We start from the raw sequence: 17,968 nt of genomic DNA, 5'->3' as shown, positions 1-17,968 counted from the left end.
AGTCAACATCTTGAGGTAGAAGCCCTAGGGAGTGTGCCGAGGGCCTTCCCCAGCAGCCAGCCTCAAGGCCATTAGAGGTCCCAGCACCACTGACTGGTTTAAATCTCCCATCTGATTTCAGCTGCTGGTCACTGGCATCCCTCAGCTGGTACAGTTGGTCTGCCCATGAGTGGTTCTAGTGGGATGTTTTGCCTCAGACGTCGGAGAAGGGAGTAGTCATCTAGAAGCTTTTCAAGGACGATTGCCCACCTGTGCCTCAACCTTTCTTCCTGCCTGAGTGGCTTGTTCCCATGTGACCACTCAGTGAGCATGCACTGATGGCCAGTCCCTCTGTACAGGGCACCTGGGGGACACTGATCTGTAACTCTCAGAGGGCCCTGGTAGCCAGGACAGACAGCCTGGAAAGGGTAGGTGAGGTAGAAGCCTGTGACATGCAATGCCATGTGGTGTCATCATTTTTTTGCTGCAGAGAAGGGCCTAGCTAGCAGTGGGGTGAGGCAGAGACAGCTGCCTTGGAAAGAGGTGGGGGGTGGGGGTCCTGAGAATCTGGCTCTGGGTTTGCCCTTGATCTCCATGGCCATTAAAGGCTTTAGGGGGGGAATAATGAGCCATGATGCAACATCACTGGATCTGCCCCAATCCAACCCAGCTTTTCTATTGCATGGGGACAGTGCTGTGGCTCTCTTGTAAGAACACAGCACCCACCGTGGGTTTTATCAGGAATCGCATGCAGTGTTGGTGACTGGAGGCGGTTCCTGCCCATTGCCCTTACCTCAAGAGGGGCTTGGGTGCCACTGGGTGCTCTGTGAGATGACTGACAGACTCCCACATTTGGAACCCCACACCCTGGGCCTCTGGGGGACTGTTTTTGTGATCGTGGTGTGTCGAAAGAGTCTAGCTGATCTGTTTCTCCATCTTAGTTATTATCTACAATAACGAACAACCTTGCTCCTCTGCACGCTGAATCCTGAGCTCCTCCGTCCCCGAGGCCCCCTGTCTCCTTTAGGGAGTCCTGCCTGAGCTTGGATCTAGAGGGAATACCAGGTATTCAAAGTTCATGGTAGTTCAAAGTTGGGACCAGAAAGGGCCTCATCTCTCCATGCCAGCTCCACTCCAGTGTGCAGTCTGGAGGATGGGGCAGAAGCCCGGAGTGAGCTGCAGCTGCCACCAGGGCACACAGCAAATTCAGAGACACAGCAGAGGCAGAAGCCAAGTCAGGCGACTGCCTGTAGCATCCTTGCATATTCCTTGAGTGCTTCCTGACCAACCCCTTTTTCTGACGGCCTGGACTGGTGACCTCTCTCCCTGTATTCCAGGCCACACAGGAAGCCAGGAAAGAAACATCTATTAAGAGAATGGCGCCTGCTAGCTTTCATCATCACCCCCGGCTTCCCATTCCTCTCTCCACCCCATCTTTCTCTCACCTCTGTACCTTCAGACAAGCCTGAGTCAGACCCCACAGCAGCCGTCTAGGCTGTTTCAGGCCTCTCTGGTAACTTTCTGTTACCTGAAAGCCAGTCACGACTAGGGCAGGGCCAGGCAGCCAGGGAAGGAAGGCTTGGTGCGGGAGGAGGAATCGGTGGTTGAGATGGAAGGCAGGAACGAGGCTTTGAGAGAAGGAATAAAGGGAGCTGGAGAGAGAGTCCAACAGTGAAGAGCGCTTGCTGCCCTTGTAGACTCCCAGGGTTCGGTTCCCAGAACCCACAAGTGGCTCACAGACGTTTGTAACACCAGTTTCAGAATATCCGACGATCTCTTCTGGCCACTGCGGGGGCCCGGGGCTCGCACACAGTATGCAAGCAAAACACTCGTCACACATTTTTTTTTTTTTTTTAAATATCTTAAAGATAGAAGGAATGCAAAGGCATAGTATGCGGTCTGGGGCAGAAGGTAGATATCCTCTTGAGCAAGCCTGGCCTGCACCGGGGCCTCCAGGTACCACCAAGCCCTTTCCAGCGAGAGGAAGCGTCCCCTGTACCGACTCCTTCTGCGGGAAGTGGAGGCCAAGTCACCCGACATCGCGCGGGCTGCGGGGGTGGGGGCAGCGGGCGATAAGAGCGAGTCACGGGGCTGGCGGGCTGGTGCGGTCGGGCCCGCCCTGCCTGCTGGACCTATGAGCCGGCCAGATCTCCCTTGGCCCGCCCTCCCGCCTCCAAGTAATGAGGATGGCGTCACCGCTGCCCGCGCCACGTGCTCCCCCGCTGCCTGCCGAGCTGCTTTGTACGCAGCAGCAAAAATCCAAGGCCCGGAGATGCTTTCAATTCTTGGGGAGGGTTTTGTTTGTTTTTAAAGCGAGGAAGAACTTTGCCCCTAGCTACGACTACGCAAGATCTTGAGAGGCGTGGAGACCCCAAGCCCTGCTGCCACCGAGGCTGCAGGAACTCGGGAGCTTGGTGGAAGGTGTGTGGGTTCCCTTGCTTTCTGCCAGGGGCTGTGATTCTGACCTAGGACAGGTGTCCGTGCGTGTGGCAGAAGAGAAAAATTAACCCAGCCCAGAATTCCTTGCGCTGTCTGCCCAGACCTGCACCTGGGTCCTCCGCTAAAACAAGGGCTCTTTAAACCGCTCAACAATCGATGTCTCTGACCCACCTCACCCCTTACTGTGGGCCAGTAATAAGAGGGCTGGAGAGATGGCTCGGCTGTTAAGAGCACTTGCAGCTCTTAAAGAGGACCTGGATTCTGTTCTCAGCACTCAGAGCACCCTGTTACTCCTCCCTCCAAGAGATCGTTTGCCCTCTGCACACGTGGCATTCGCTCACAGAAGCACATAAATAAAAAATAAGATTTTTAAAACATTAATAGATGAAATCCTAAGTGTGGTGTTTGTTTTCACTGTGTGCCTCTACACGCAAAAAGTGCATGCTCTGAGTAAAATGTTTTGTTGTTTTTTAGGTTTGTTTGTATTAGTGGTGTGTGTGTGTACATCTGCAGGCGTCTGGGGAGACTAGGGAGAATAGGTCACAGATCCACCCTCCTCCCTAGCTGGGGTTACAGGCTCGTGAGCCTCTGACCCTGGGTGCTGCGCACCAACCAAAGTCTGACTGGCCCTGGAAGAGCAGCGAGTGCCTTAACTTGTGAAACGTCTCTCTAGCCCCGGAAACGTGTACCTTGCAGCGGTTGTGATCAGAAAGCCACTGGGCTCTGGTCCCTAAGACCCCTCCAGTTTTCAAAATATCCAACTTCTGACCCAGAGCTGTGTCCTCCTCCCGAGAGGAACCTGACTGAGTTTTGCAGGTTCCGCCACAACGGTTGGTAAACAGATTACCGGTAAAACAAACGCAAGCATGCATCTATTATCTCTGTCTGAAACCCCGATGACTCATACGGTTTGGCCTTCTAACTAGAAATGGGATCTGCAACGGGGGATGGCCCATTTAAAAGCTGACCTAGTTAAAACCCAGGAGCACCAAAAAACACAGGGTCAATCTGATTGGAGTCTTCTGTTCGAAGCCTGGAACTTGGAACCTAAATTGGTGAGGGGCTGACAAGGTTGTTACCAAAGCCACGTGTATTTATTTGATTATCTCTCAGTACAGGAAAGGAAAATCATGGCTGGAGCTTGGTATAGAAAAACCGGCAAAACAAGATGTAGAGGTTGACCACGGAGGGTATGTTTTGAGTACCCTCTGCGTCTCCAGATCAGTGTGGGAGGCTCAGGATGTTGAGCTAGGAGCCCATGGCAGGCAGCTTGGAGGACCGGGACAGGTTAGGTGCTTTTGTTTTCCAAGCCAGCATCTTCAGTGTGGATGCTATACACGTGTGGGCACTATAGTGGAGCCAGCTGTGGGTGAAGGGGGTGATGGGTGGCTTTTTCCAAGCCGGTGACGTTCTGGGCTAGGACATCTTATTGTTTAATCCAGCCTAGGTGGTTGGCACTAGGGTTGTGACAGGAAACTAGAAGCCCAGGGCGGTGAGATGTCCTAGATCAGCCGTTCTCAACATTCCAATGCTGAGACCCTTTAATACAGTTCCTCAGGTTGTGGGGGACCCCCCCCAGCCATAAAGGTATTTTGTTGCTGCTTCATAACTGTAGTTTTGCTTCTGTTGTGAAGGGTAATGTAAATATCTGTGTTTTCCGATGGTCTTAGGAGACCCCCCGTGAAAGGGTCGTCCATCCTCTAAGAGGTCTCGACCCACAGGTTGAGAACCACCGGGCTAGAGAGAGAAACTTGGACTAAGGCAGGTCTGTTTAACTACAAAGCCTGCCTGCCTCCTGCCCGCTCTCTCAGTTACCACAGAAGTTCCGAAAAAGTAAGGAGCGGAGCCTCTCAAGGCATCCTTCCGCCTGGGACTTTATTTTTTAGAAAGCTGTTGTAGAGCCAAGCTGTCCGTTTTAATCAGAGCCATGTGACCCACACACACACTTGGCGGTCACCGTCATAAAACTTTATGAGATTCTGTGTTGTGTCTTGTGAACAAGGTTTTGCACTGGGTCGTAGTTACATAGCCATTCCTGGCTGAGAGAGCATCTCCCTCTGGTCTTTCTGGGTGCCTCCGACCTGCCCTCGGTGGCCTGTCTTATCTACTGGGGACATTTGAAGACAGTGCTGAGTCCCTAACTCAGCCTACTACTTGGTACTCTGGGATGGGGCTATTTACCAGCTAGCTGTCATCTCCCGGCATGCCCCCAGCCGCTGCTCTTTCCGGCAGACTCCTCCCCTAACCCCCATCTTGGTTCACCATGACTTCTGTGTCTCCTCAGCCAACAATGTGGCAGGAGTGCCCTGTGTAGGGAGAACTGGAGGCCTGTATGCGGAGGGCTGGGTCAGTTTGGTGGGGTAGCGGCTGATGATGGGCTGATGGGCTGGTGCCTGACTGGCACAGGCACCTACCCAAAGCTGCTGTATGAACGAGCTCCTGCGGCGTGGTTTCCACCGGTTACAGCACACCGGTTATGCGCTGTGTGCCAGGGCTGTTCTGCCCCTCTCTTTTGGTGTCCCCAGGACTTATATTGTGCCTGGGCCAATAAGGGAGGCATTTGCTAGGCAGTGCTGTGGTGTGCGTTCCCGCTAGGCTGATTATGGGGAAGGACAGTCTCTGACCTCTAGGAGGATCAGATGCTTAATACACGATTAAATGATTCATGCAGCAACCGCCTCTGAGCCTGGAGCCCAGCCTGGGTGCTCAGCGCCAATTACAAGGATGGCTGGGGATGGGGGGGAGCTTGAACTAGATTTGGATACAGGGGTAGGTGACGAGGGGAGGCTTGTGGATCACATTTAGAAACTTAAACATTTTCCCCAGTGTTTTTTTTTTTTTGTTGTTGTTTTGTTTTTTTTTTGTTTGTTTTTTTTTTTTTTTTTTTTGAGGCTGGAGTGTGCACTTTGTAGGTTAAACAGATGTCACCACCCCCTTTCTAAGAGGTAGAAGCTTGGACTCCAGAGGACAGAGATGGTATCATTGAGCCCAGGGGTAGGGGTCTTGCATCCAGGGTGAGGTCTGTTAGCAGTAGACCAGGCTATCGCCTAACCACATCCTCCCCTGAGGTCACAGCCTTCTAGTTTGAAGTAGCTTGGTGGCAGTGGCCGGGGCTGCAGCGTTAGAGATGTAGGAGAAAGGTCACATCTGAGAAATCTGTAAAGGCAGATTCGCTGGTTTTGAAACAAACAAGTTCTTGAGCAGAGTGAGTGTGTTAGTGTTTATCATGAAATTCAGCTCCCACTGGTGAGGAACTATGGCAAACCCAAGCTTGGGGTGGGGTGGGTCGGGTTTTTGTTGTGTTTTTAAGAACAGGGGAGCAAGGGCAGGCTGACTTCTTGGGAATCTGTGGTACCTCCTCACTGCCAGCAGGATGTGAGTGCCAGCCTCCTCCTGGGTGTGACCTCTGGGGGAATGAAGATTGCCTCCTGCCTAGGGCTGGAAGTTCCTGTGTAAGCAGAGTAATCCTGGTCGCAGGGGCTACACAGAGTAACTAACCGCGCTGGGATGTTTTAAAAATGGCTGGTGGAACCGGGAGGACCTCTAAACCCGAAGTACACACTTTCCCTTTAATTTTAACCTGTAGTTCGATCCCACTCAGGACTGGGCATGGGAAGTGGGCCTTTTTAATTTTGTTTTGTTTTGAAGCACAGCACACCCCGAATACAAAGGAGATGTTCTCCTCACATGGGAGGGCTAGAGAAGAGGCTGCCAAGTATGGAGGAAGTGGGTTGGAAATGATAGCCGTTGCAGGGTGCGTCCTCTCATTCGCAGGGGTCAGCCAGATGACTATTCATGTAGGGGACCATGTCCCCTTTGAGCCACTTCGCAGGCAGTCACCTGCCTCTCTCATTGTGAGCCTGCGTGGCCCTGGGCTTTCCACAGGATACTGAAACCTTAGGGTCTGTGTCCTGGACCCTCCATCTTAACCTTAACCTTAACACAGTACAGGACACCCCCTCATTGCCTGCCAAGGAGGGGCAGGAGCAAAGGAGTCTGGGAAAGGCTACCTGAGAGTTTTCCCAGAGGGAGTGGAAGCAGCCCCTGCCCCTTGGGGACCTACACCCCATGGGGGGAGGGAGTGCACAGCCATCCGAGCCATGGCCAGGTTGAGCTCTGCACCTTGGGGACTGAGGTGGAAGCGGTGTCCACCCAGCTGGTGAGACAGGAAAGGGCTGAAAGGAAACCATTAGCCCTGGGAGCCTGTGGAGGCACGTGCCCTAAACCTTGGAATGTCAGAGGTGCTTCAGAGGACCACTGTGTTGTGTGGCCATTGTTGACCACGTTGGTTCGGCAGATGTCTGCTGTGGCTGTCGTGAATTTCAGGATAAGAGTTTCTTTTCTTTTTTATGTTTTGAGACGAGGTCTCTCGTACAGTCCAGGCTGGCTTCAGACATGTCTGTGTATCCAAGGATGACTTTGAACACACCTGGTTGGTGGGGTGCTGGGGATCAAACCCAGGGTTTCGTGCATGCTAGGCAAGCACTACCAACTGAGCCACACCACACCACAAGTGTTTTAAATGTGGTTGTGAATAGAGAGAATCCCCTCCAGGGTGTAGCTAGGGTGTTGAAATGAAACTATGTGTGAAATACTTAAAATGGGTCTGTTGTGGGGGAGGGCAGTGATTTTTTTTTTTTTTTTTTTTTAAACTGTAGCTGTGGTGACTTGCATATTGTCCCTGGGAGGGGGTTCCCAGTTTCGATGTGGTACTGGGAGGTGAAGACTGGCCATTTTTTGTAGAAATGCTAGGCAGCCTGCCCTGAGATCAGGAGTTGGGGAGGGGCTGTGCCCGCTGCCCCCCCCCCCAGGATAGAGGCAACTTCCTGAGGAATTCCATTGACTGTCCAGCATTACCTCCCCATCCCAGGCCCTCTTACGCTTGGCTAATGGCATGACGAGGAGAGGCCTTTGACCACTCTAGAAAACCACATTATGTCTGCGATCTTTGACTGGGATCTGCCTTTGGAAGCAGGGATTCCCAGGAAAACCAGTGAAGGAAGAAGACCGGGCCCCCGGAGTCCAGCATTTATTACTCATATCCCTCTGCCCACAGCCTCTCCCCACGTTTGCTTGCTCCCAGCAGCCTGCTTTCCTGTCTACAGTTTTCCTGCCCTAGAGGGGAGGGCCACCTTAGGGACTCTGCCCAGTGAGTGAGGCTTGGCCTGGACCCGTGGCCTTTTGGACTTCCTCGGCTCTCAGATCCATCAAGAAGATGGAGCATGCCCGGGACGCCCGAGCTTGCGATTCAGTGAGGAAGGTGGTGTTCCTGGCTCCCCTTCCTTCAGGTGGAACTCTGAATGCCTGCTACGCTGTCCGGCAGGGTGGACTCTGTCCCCTGCAGGGTGACTGAGTGCAAGGGCTTGTGGAAGACCGGAGCAAGCCATTCTGTCTGTAGAAAACTCTAGGCCAGGTCGCCTTCTTAGGAGAGGCGCAGCCATGGCTCGTGTGCTGTGTATCCAGGGGAAGGAAAGGGTCAGAGGACAGTGGTGACCCTGTGAGCCGTGGGGGCCTGTGGTGAAGTCCCAAGAATGGAGGGTGCAGCATACCCAGCCAGGATTCTTGATACTCCCAGAGGCTGCAGCGTGGTTCTGAGGCAGTGTCCTGGTGTGCAAGGACAAACCAAGACAAGTGCCGTTAGGAAGGGTCGTCTTCTCTTTTTAGATTCCTTTCAGCCAGGCCTAGTGCCGCAAATCTCTAGACAGGAGGGTTACCAACTCAAGACATTTTTTTTAAGCTATATACAAGGGCCTACTTAGGCAACTGAAAGAGGGCCTGTGTTAAAATTCAATAAAATGAAGGGAGATTGCTCGCCTAGCGTACGTGAGGGCCCAGGCTCAATTGTCAGCTCCATTCCACAGTAAGGTTCCTTCCGCCCTCCACACGCTGGGTTCCCCAAGCACCCAGCTTGCCCGGGTAGCTTTGGTCTGTCTGCCAACCCCTTGGGCTGCTTGTGACTACCTGAGACCCACTGGCTTCTTTCTGGCCTATCATCCATTTGATGTGTTCACTGGAGCCAGCCACTGCCCCTGCAGTGAATTTGACTTGGAACCTCCTCACCAGAGTGGCTTTTCGCTTGGTCAAAAACAAAGGACTCCCCCTTCCTCTTTGGACAGGGAATGGGTGGGGACTTAACAGGCCCATGAAGGCACCTCCTTTAGTTGGCCTTGGGACCTTGCTGGCCGTCATATTTCAATGTGGGCCATCGTAGGAGTACAGGTGTCCTCGTCTCCATCTACGAGGCAGGGATTAAGGAACACATCCATGAGCCATGTGGTCCAGCAAGTAGGCCTTGCGCTCTGTATACTTGATGAAATAACACCAAGTGTTCAGGACCACACAAAGCTCATGGTTCTGTTCTTGGACAGCACCAAACCTTTCCGGTCTCGGGGTGGGAATTTCTCCTGAACGGTGTTGTCTAGGCGTGAGGATGTAGAAGGAGGAGGCTGTGCTGTGCTGCCCCCCAATGGTGGGGTGGGGTGGGGCAGGGTGGGGATGTGACCACAGGGATAAGTGCCGGGCCTCAGTGGGCAGGCTGAGGCTGAAGGAAGGAGTGAAAGCAAGTGTGAGTGTGTTCTGTGCGAGCCGTGAGCATTTGCGGGGGGTGGATGGTGGGGGCTGAGCATGGGAAGTGAGTAGCCTGCCTCCACTGGGTGATCTGGCCTGGGCATGTGTAAGCAGGGATACCAGATGCCACCAGCACGGACCCCAGCACAGTGGCTGGTGCCTGTGGGTAGTGGTGACTGATTTTCATTGTATACTGGGGTTGAAGAGCATGTAGCAGGATGTTGTTTTGCACACACACCCACCACACCACACCCGCACACAGCACAGCAGCCCAGTGATGCAGGTACTGATTGTCTTTGATGATCTTTTAGAAGTTTTCTCACTTCTCTGTTTGCTATGCGGGCGGGTGTCTTTGCTTGGAGCTCTGATCTGTACAGCAGAAGATGGAATGGTGTGTGTGTGTGTGTGTGTGTGTGTGTGTGTGGTGTGGTGGCGCGTGGTCATGGGGAGGGTGCTTCTCTGACCTGTCCCCCACTTCCACTCACGCCATCCTTCCCTTTCCAGGTGAAGGAACTCGTCCTGGACAACTGTCGGTCGATTGAAGGCAAAATCAAAGGCCTCACAGATGAGTTTGAAGAACTGGAATTCTTAAGTACAATCAACGTAGGCCTCACCTCCATTGCGAACTTACCAAAGTTAAACAAACTCAAGAAGGTAAACAGCCAGGGCTTGGAGCCAGAGCCGGGAGGCTGGGGGTGGGGGCTGCTTTGTGCTCAGGGAGCATAATTAAGGGCAAGGCCAGGTGCATGCTGCAACTCGCTGGTGTGTCCTCTGGGGAGGTTCCCTTCCTGCTGGCTGGGGAGAGCTAGGAGGCTGGGGGCCCTGAGCCTTGGAGTTAAGAGCGTCTTGCCCTCTCTGCCTCACACAGCTTGAACTAAGTGATAACAGAATCTCGGGGGACCTGGAAGTATTGGCAGAAAAATGTCCGAACCTTAAGCATCTAAATTTAAGTGGCAACAAAATAAAAGACCTCAGCACAATAGAGCCGCTGGTGAGTCCCTTGGGGTCCCCCCCTTTCCTTGGGGGCAGTGGGGCTTGGGTGGGAAGCCCAACTTTTGCATGTGTGTTTTGAGTTCATTTCCCTGCCTATCTTCATTCCTTTGAATCTCCTTCTGTGCTGTGAGCAAAGGCGGGAAGTTGGGTGCTTTGACCAAGGTCATCTGACCAGAATGGGCATCCAGTGTGGGCCAGGGAACAGACCCTGTCCGGTGTGTGCCCTTCAGCCTGGGGTGTAGCATGTCTGGGCTCACAGCCTGACTGGCGTGCCACCCTTTGAGGAGAGAAGAGCAATCTGGTTCTAAGCTGACTGGAGGTAGATCGGCCATTGTTTCTTCTTGGGGTTAGGACAGATACCGGCCCCGTGGGAGCCTGGTACAGTCCTGCCTTTCATATGTGGAGGAAAGTGTCTCTGTAAAAGGAGGCCCAGGTCATGATGGGCCTCAGGACATGATGGGTGACACTTCTTGTTCTTCCTTTTACTCATTTTCCAGTTAGAAAAGGGAAATTTTGGTCAGAATGACATTCTCTGTGGCCATGATTTGAAGTGCAGCATTTTTTTTTTTATTTTTTATTTTTTTAAAAAGAAACCACCCAAAGATGTGACAGAAAAAAATCTTTGGTAGAAAAAAGCCCATTCAGCAAGCTTGCTATTGAAAATACGCACAGCGCCAGGCACCGTAGACTTGAGGAAGGCCCCGGGACGCTGCCAAAGTGACTGGTCCAAGTAGCAGTGGCCCTCCCTCTGGGTTGGTGTTTCCAGGGTTCTTGTCCACAAGGCACCCTTCAGTCTCTGGACACTCTCGCTGACTGTCAGGGGACAGTGTCAGCAAGCTGGTGTTGCTTTTTCGAGCTCAGACTTTACCTTTCTGTCTGTGTCTTGGGGTCAGCTAATAAAACACACTGACCGCAGAAAGTTCTTTCCAGGTCTCCCACTAATCACCCGGGAGAAGGCAGAACTATTTTCGTCTGCCTGGAAGTCCTGATGTCATCATGTTGTTATGAAAAGAAACATCTTTGAAGTTCTGAATCACCTGTGTTGGGAGTGTGTCTAGGGCCGAGTCTGTAAAATCTTCATAAAACAGTGTGGCAGGGTCACCACAGGAGACCACACATACGCACATGTCCTCACTTCCCTGCACGCAGATCACATGATTTATGCAGCTTCCCACCCTGGTTATTGACATGATGTCCTCTGTCCTCCCGGGATTGGAACCTGTTTTAGGTTGGGGGGTGCTGCCCCCCCCCAAACACTGGAACTCAGATGTTCTTCCTGCCTTGGGCCCCTGCGCCAAGAATTGCCTGGGTCTGCATACAAAAGTGGTCAACTTTTGTATGCAGAGAGTCAAGTCTGACCCCGAAGGGTCTGCTCTTCCTAGTTTGACCTGGTCACCATGGCAACAGGGACCCGTGGAATGAGTCCTTAATGAATGAGGGCGGTGGTCAGGATCTAGCTGCCTCACTTGCTAACTGTGTGCCCCTTACTTCCTGGGCCTCAGTTTTCCCAACTGTCCGCGAGATAACATGGGCAGGACTGGTCTGACCTGATAGAGATATGGTTGGTATTCAGTGTTCCAGACAGAACTGGGGTCCTCCATCGCTTCTTTTCCTGTCAGTATAATTAACAGACTAAGAGTGCAGGCCTTCGCCTCTCGTTCCCCAGCTGGGCAGCACACTCGTTAGTTCTGCCTTAGAGAGGTTGGAGGATACTTTAACTCAGTGCATGAAGATCTGTGCTCCTGTGCCGATTAGATGCAGGAGTTAGTTCACACTGTCCTTTTCACCCCCTTTGGACTGACTGCTTGTCGCAGGGGTGTCCGAGCGCTCCCCCTGCTCATGTACCAGAAGGGCTCAGTCACAGTTAGGCAACAGCTGAATAAAGTGTTGACTTGGAGTGAGGTTTTTCAAACCCTCAAGTCCAACCTGTTTTGTGCAGTGAGGTCTGGGTAAGTGCAGAGCTAAGCCGAGCGCGCGCGCGTGCGCGCACACACACACACACACACACACACACACACACACACACACACACACACCTGGCTTCCTTCTCACTGTGGTTCGGGGCCGTCCATGCTGCCTTTTCCTGGGGCGTTTCCCCCTCCCCACCCACTTTCCACAGTGACCCTCACCATCGACCCCCCTCTCTCCACTTGCAGAAGAAGTTAGAGAACCTCAAGAGCCTAGACCTGTTTAACTGTGAGGTGACCAACCTGAATGACTACCGAGAAAACGTGTTCAAGCTCCTGCCCCAGGTTACGTACCTCGATGGCTATGACCGGGACAACAAGGAGGCCCCTGACTCCGATGTTGAGGGCTACGTGGAGGATGACGACGAGGAAGATGAGGATGGTGGGTGACTTACCCTGGACCAACTGACCAGCCACCTGCCACCTCTTTTCAAAACCTATGAACCTCATCTCCCCGGTCCCTAGTTAGTCTTGTTGGTTGTCTCCTGAGTGACGTCCTGAGACTTGCCGGTTGTGAACAGTCATCCTTTCAAATTTGGTCTTTTCTCAAGTCCCCCAGGGAAGGTCACGCTGTGCATCTCTCTAGTGTCACCCCAGACTTGGGAGGAGAAGAGGCCAATAGAGGGTGACTTGGGGACTTTTCCCCACCTGGGCGACCAGGTCTTCTGCTGGAGAGGTTGTGGCGCCCCCTGGTGGTTGCAGCATGCAGGACCGCAGGCCAGCATTGGGCTGCTCAGGGGCCCCAGGCTGGGAAGTTGGGGCCTGTAGGCAATGTCAGACCCCTTGGGGGGAATGATAGGCTAAAGGCCCCTCCTTCTAATCCCTTCCCAATGTCCTCTGCAGGTTCCCGGCACATCTTTACAGCCTAAACAAAGCCAAGAGCCCAGACAGTGCCCAGTCAGTGTAGACATGAGTTCTCCTTGTTGGTCTGGGGTCTTCTGTGAGATGTTCAGATAGTCTTGGTCTTGGTGGAGGTTCTTTTCCCAGTAGATTGTGTCTCCCTGTTGGGGGCCACGACGTGGTGCTGTAGGGTGTGGCAGGGGCCTGTGTCCCAATGCCCTGATGCTCCACTACACAGGCCGTGCGTGGCCTTGAAGGAGTCATTTCTCTGAAGAGGGAGGAGGGATGGGTTATGGTGACTTGGCCTCTCTGCTTCCCGGGGCCCCGGAACTTCTTGTCCAGACCTCAGTGTCTCTGTGGCCTGACCCACCCGCGTGACTTGGAGGAAGGCTTCTAACGTGTTTCCCTTTAGCATGTTGGGCTGTGTGATCACTGCTTCCATGCGTTCGATCAGGTGGACTCTGGGCCTTGGTGGGGGTGGGGCAGACATGGGCCGCCAGCCATCTCAATCCCTGTCGTGTTCCTGTTACCCATCCCCCACAGAGGAGGAATATGATGAATATGCCCAGCTAGTGGAAGATGAAGAGGAAGAGGATGAGGAGGAAGAAGGGGAGGAAGAGGATGTGAGTGGAGAAGAGGAGGTAAGGAGATAGAGCCGGCACCTGTCCTGTGTGATCCACCTGAGCCCGGCCCCGCACCTCGATTATCAGTCAGGGCACCCAGGAGCCTCGGGGTGTCTGTTCCCCCGCCCACCCCCAGGGAAGGGAAAGGAGCCCCGTTCCGAGGTTTTTTACTGTGCAGACATACAAAGTTCTGGGGAAGTTGGTTTCAGGGTAGGGAGGGGAGTGCTGGGCGCGAGGGCTCCACGTGCTTTGGGGAGGCCGAGAACAACGTCTGGGGGGGTCGGTGTTACTCTTTTCACGGTGTGACTTTCGGTTTTTAGGTTCAGATCGGCAGGCTTGGCCGCAAGCACCCTCCCCTCACTGCTCCATCTTGCCGGTCCCTACTTATTTAGTAACCAGTTCCAGCCCCGCCCTGTGCTAACTGTGTGTCCTTGGACAGGTCACTAGGCTTTTCTGAGCCTCTTCACATCTGTGAAGTAGGAATCCCGTCACCTTCCTCACTGGGTTATTGAGAGTAAAGTACACACTGACGGGAGGTGTCTGAGGGGTGGGTATATATGAGTCGAAGCTGTCCACACTATCCTCTTTGTTCTAGGCGTGCTGGGTTTTGAGTTCGGACACTCGGGGTCTCCCAATAGCTGGGTCATTTCCCATGAGTCTGGAAAGCTCACTCTGTTCTTGCTTCTTGCCACTAGTGGCTGGTACACCGGGAAAGGCAGCAAGCACGTGGATAGAGGCCTCCGGGCACACACACGGTACACACACACACACACGGTACACACACACACGGTACACACACACACACACACACACACACACGGTACACACACGGTACACACACGGTACACACACCGTAGTCTCTCATTCTCTCCTAGTTTTCTGCCTCCTTGCTTGACAGTGCACGTCCACCTGCCACACACACCACCTGAGCAGGTTTCCCAGCCTCCTCAGGGCTCGGGATGGTGAATGCCAGCAGGAAACCCAGCTCCCATCTGTTCCTACAGTGTCTCTTTCTTCTGGGCCCAAGCTGCCAGGCACATCTTTAAGGGATACTTGGGGGAGGGAATGTCTTTCCCTGAGGACAGGGTAGTGGGACATACCGGCTGGTGGGTTATCCTTCGTACTGTTCTGGTCTGTCCTAAGAGCCCCATGTGTGGGGGTTTTGTTTGTTTGTTTTTCTGTAATCTCGTTGACCATCTGCCCATTTCCAGTTACCAGTGAAGAAGCACAGAAATCCATACACACACAGTCTTAGCAAGCAGACCAGGGAGAGAACTATTCAGTGACATGAAAGCAAATTTACCTCAACAGTTCTTAGAAAGCGTAGGCAGCTGCGTGCCTTAGAACCGGGGGCTTTAGGTACAGAGAGGCCAGCGTGGAACCCTGGGAAGTACCCAGAGCAAGGGCCCTGGGTGGGGAGGATGAAGTCACAGGCTTGGCTGAATCCAAAGCAAGTTGGAAGTGAAATCCTCAAGGGGCCCTGTGTCACACACACACACACACACACACACCCGACTGCCTAGGCTTGGCTTGGGGGTGTGGCCGGGAGAGGAGAGCTGGGCTTGTCCACTTGATTCTGGGTTTTGCTGAAAGCGGAGTCTTCCCTTGAAGCCAAAACCATATTGGGGACAGATGCAAGAAAGGATGGCCTAGTTTCAGTGACGGAGCACTGCCTGGGGAGCCCATTCTCCTCCGAGCCTGCACACTGTGGCAAGCTGCCTGAGTTCTAGGGACTTCACATCCGGAGTCCCTAACACGGAGCAGTCCACAACTACTCCACCCCCAAGGTGGTTTGCCAATGTCTCGTGTGATGTTGGAAATGTCTTAGGGCACACATTGAAAGCCTTCTGACTCAAATGGTTCCTTGATGCAAAACAGTAAGAAGCCCTACTGTGTGTTTGCCCTGGCTGCAGGCATTATGAGCTCTGAGGTGGGAGACGAGGCCTTCCTAGGCAGGGACATTTAACTCTCCTTCTCGTTTTTTTAAGCTCATGTATGTGTTCAGGTATAGTGTATGTACTTGTGTGTGCACACAGTGTGTGGAGGCCGGAAGTCAACACCAGGTGTCTTTCTCCATCGCTCTCCACCTTATCTTTTGAGGCAGGGTCTCTCACTGAACCTGGAGCTCATTGATTTGGCTAGACTGCCTGCCACCGAGCTCTGGGGACCCACCTGTCTGTGTCGCCACGGTGGCCCAGCTTTCACATAGGGGCTGGGTTGGAGCTTGGTCCCCAGGGCTTGGCTGCCTCTGAGCCCCACCCCCAGACCCGCGGAGGGCCCAGCTGATCTCCTGCTGTCTGTCTTTGCCCCTAGGAGGATGAAGAAGGCTACAACGATGACGGGGAGGTGGATGAGGAGGAAGACGAAGAGGATGCTGGTGGTACGTCAGGCTTCTTGCTATGTCCTGGTGGCAGCCCGATCCCTTTGACCCTGGCGTTGACTTGCTTGGGCTGTGAGGGCTGGCGGTGGAGGGGGGGAGGGTGCCCATCCGAGGGCCCGCACACTTCCACGCCTTGTTTCCTCGATAGCCGTGTGCGGCTCTGGGCTCCCGTCGGGGCGGGGCTGAGTGGAGGGTGGCTGCCTGTGTTAACTGTCCCTTTCTCCTCGCTTTTCCAGAAGAAGAGAGGAGTCAGAAGCGAAAACGAGAACCCGAAGACGAGGGTGAAGAGGATGACTAAAGGGGAATTCGCCTATTTGGGGAAATTCCTATTGTGATTTGACTGTTTTTACCCATATCCCCTCCCCCCCTCCCCCTCCTATTCCTGCCCCCCGAAACTTATTTTTTTCTGATTGTAGCGTTGCTGTGGGAATGAGAGGGGAAAAGTGTACTGGGGGTTGCCGGGGGGTGGGGGGAGGGGGAGGAATAAAATACTATTTTTACTGCCGCTCTTTATTTTCCCCTCCTTTTTCCTTGTGTCTGGTTTTGTCCCCATAATGCAATAGTTTAGTACACACCACGCCATTGTTTGTTCTTATCCTCTGGAGAGGGGGCGGCTTTGAGGTCTCCTTTTGGTATGTCCCACATCCCCAGAGTTGGTCAGGAGGCTGTGGCTGGCCTCCACCAGGTGACTCACCGCCCAGGAGGCGCTGAATCCCAGCCCCACGTCTTCGGTAACTCTGTTCTGGTTCATGTGGTCTCTGCTAGAGGCACCCGGCACCCGGGTTTGTAAATAGCAACCTAAAGGCGTATTTTGGCACTGGTTTGGGGACATTCCCCATCTCTCATCCCTTTTCCCCCTTCGCAGATGGCAGTGGGCTTTGCTTTCGCAAAAAAGAAACTTGTGTTGCTCTGAGGCTGTGATCCTGAGAGCCTAAAACCGGCAGGCTTAGGAGATACGAGTAAAATGGGTTTGGTAATCATAATGAAAATAGGTGAACCTTCATATTTCAACTTCTTTAAAAAAAAAAAAAAAAAAGCAACCCATAACCTGTCCTCTCTCGTTGTGTAAAATATTATCGCAGTCTGTTTTGCAGAAATGACAGGAGATGCTCCAGCTTAGAACATTTTTGCAAATCTAAGCTCTGGAGGCTCGCTGCATGTCCACTGGGTAGCTTTGTTTTGTTTTGTTTTCCTTCTCGCATACCTTGGAGCACGGAAAAGGAATGCAAGGTTGTATTTTCTTACCTAGTGGACTCTGAAGTGACCGCAGGCTCCTCCTGGCGAATGCTGCCTGCTTTCGGCGTCCCCCTTCCGGATTGCTTTAGAAGTGACATGCTGTTTCCTACCCTGTGTCTCATCTGTACAAAGAACATCTGCAACCCGTTTTTCTCCCACCCTTGAGAAGAGCCAAACTTTGAGTTTTATGTCTGTTTGTCATTGATAAATTTCAATAAATCTTTTTGATACAATTTTTTTGGGGGATGGCTTCTTTTGAGTCCTTACGAGCCACTGATCGTCCAAGGATCAACCGCTGGCCCCGGAAGGAAGTCTTGTTATTGTCACCTGCTAAAACAGAGTATGTCACCTTACACCAAGGCTGGAGACTTTGTTCTCAAAGCAAGGCTGGGTGGGATGTGTGCTCCTTAAATGCTACATTAAAAAAAAAAAAAAAAAAAAAAAAAAAAAAAAAAAAGGAGGTAAAAGGGGGGGCAGTACAAGACTTACTTATAATAAAAACCTAAAACACCCAAAAGATAGACCAACAATAGCATTTGTTTTTTAATATCTTCAAGTATCTTTCATGTTTCTTTTCATATTGTAAAAGAATGTATGCTTTGAAAACTCAGGAACGTATAAAACATTATTTAACAAACCCTAGAGTTACAGCTGGTGTTTATTGTGTACTTTTTACTTATAGTCCGGGGCATCTCTGTTCTTGTAGTTTTCCCAAGCACTCAGACTGGCTCCCTGGTAATCCTGTGGCTGAGTTCTGATTGGCTTCATTGTAACCATATATGTAGGTCATCAGATTATTTCTGGTTTCCCCTGCAGCAGACATTCTGAGAAGTATTTACATTTAAAATTTTAAAAATCTATTCACATTGTGTGTGTGTGTGTGTGTGTGTGTGTGTGTGTGTGTGTGTGTGTAAATGTAAGGATGCATGTCAGGTCAACCTTTG

The 17,968-nt window shown here is 52.4% G+C and overlaps 1 protein-coding gene across 2 annotated transcripts in view; it reads left to right on the top strand.

Annotated features, from left to right (window-relative positions):
- Anp32a (acidic nuclear phosphoprotein 32 family member A) overlaps window positions 1-17,444 on the top strand; it is a 39,201-nt gene extending 21,757 nt beyond the window's left edge. The window contains exons 2-7 of one of the 2 annotated variants that reach the window (XM_028867130.2): window positions 9,490-9,639; window positions 9,854-9,976; window positions 12,135-12,327; window positions 13,329-13,426; window positions 15,722-15,788; window positions 16,025-17,444. In XM_028867130.2, the coding sequence (XP_028722963.1) occupies window positions 9,490-9,639; window positions 9,854-9,976; window positions 12,135-12,327; window positions 13,329-13,426; window positions 15,722-15,788; window positions 16,025-16,086 (693 nt within the window). In that variant the 3' untranslated portion in view covers window positions 16,087-17,444. The remainder of the gene's footprint in view (window positions 1-9,489; window positions 9,640-9,853; window positions 9,977-12,134; window positions 12,328-13,328; window positions 13,427-15,721; window positions 15,789-16,024) is intronic. The other variant, XM_028867140.2, reaches the window with a different exon arrangement.
- The last annotated feature ends 524 nt before the right edge of the window (window positions 17,445-17,968 follow it).

This window comes from Peromyscus leucopus, chromosome 7, assembly GCF_004664715.2.
Source record: "Peromyscus leucopus breed LL Stock chromosome 7, UCI_PerLeu_2.1, whole genome shotgun sequence".
Lineage (NCBI taxonomy): Eukaryota > Metazoa > Chordata > Mammalia > Rodentia > Cricetidae > Peromyscus > Peromyscus leucopus.
This window is presented reverse-complemented; position numbering and strand designations above follow the sequence as displayed.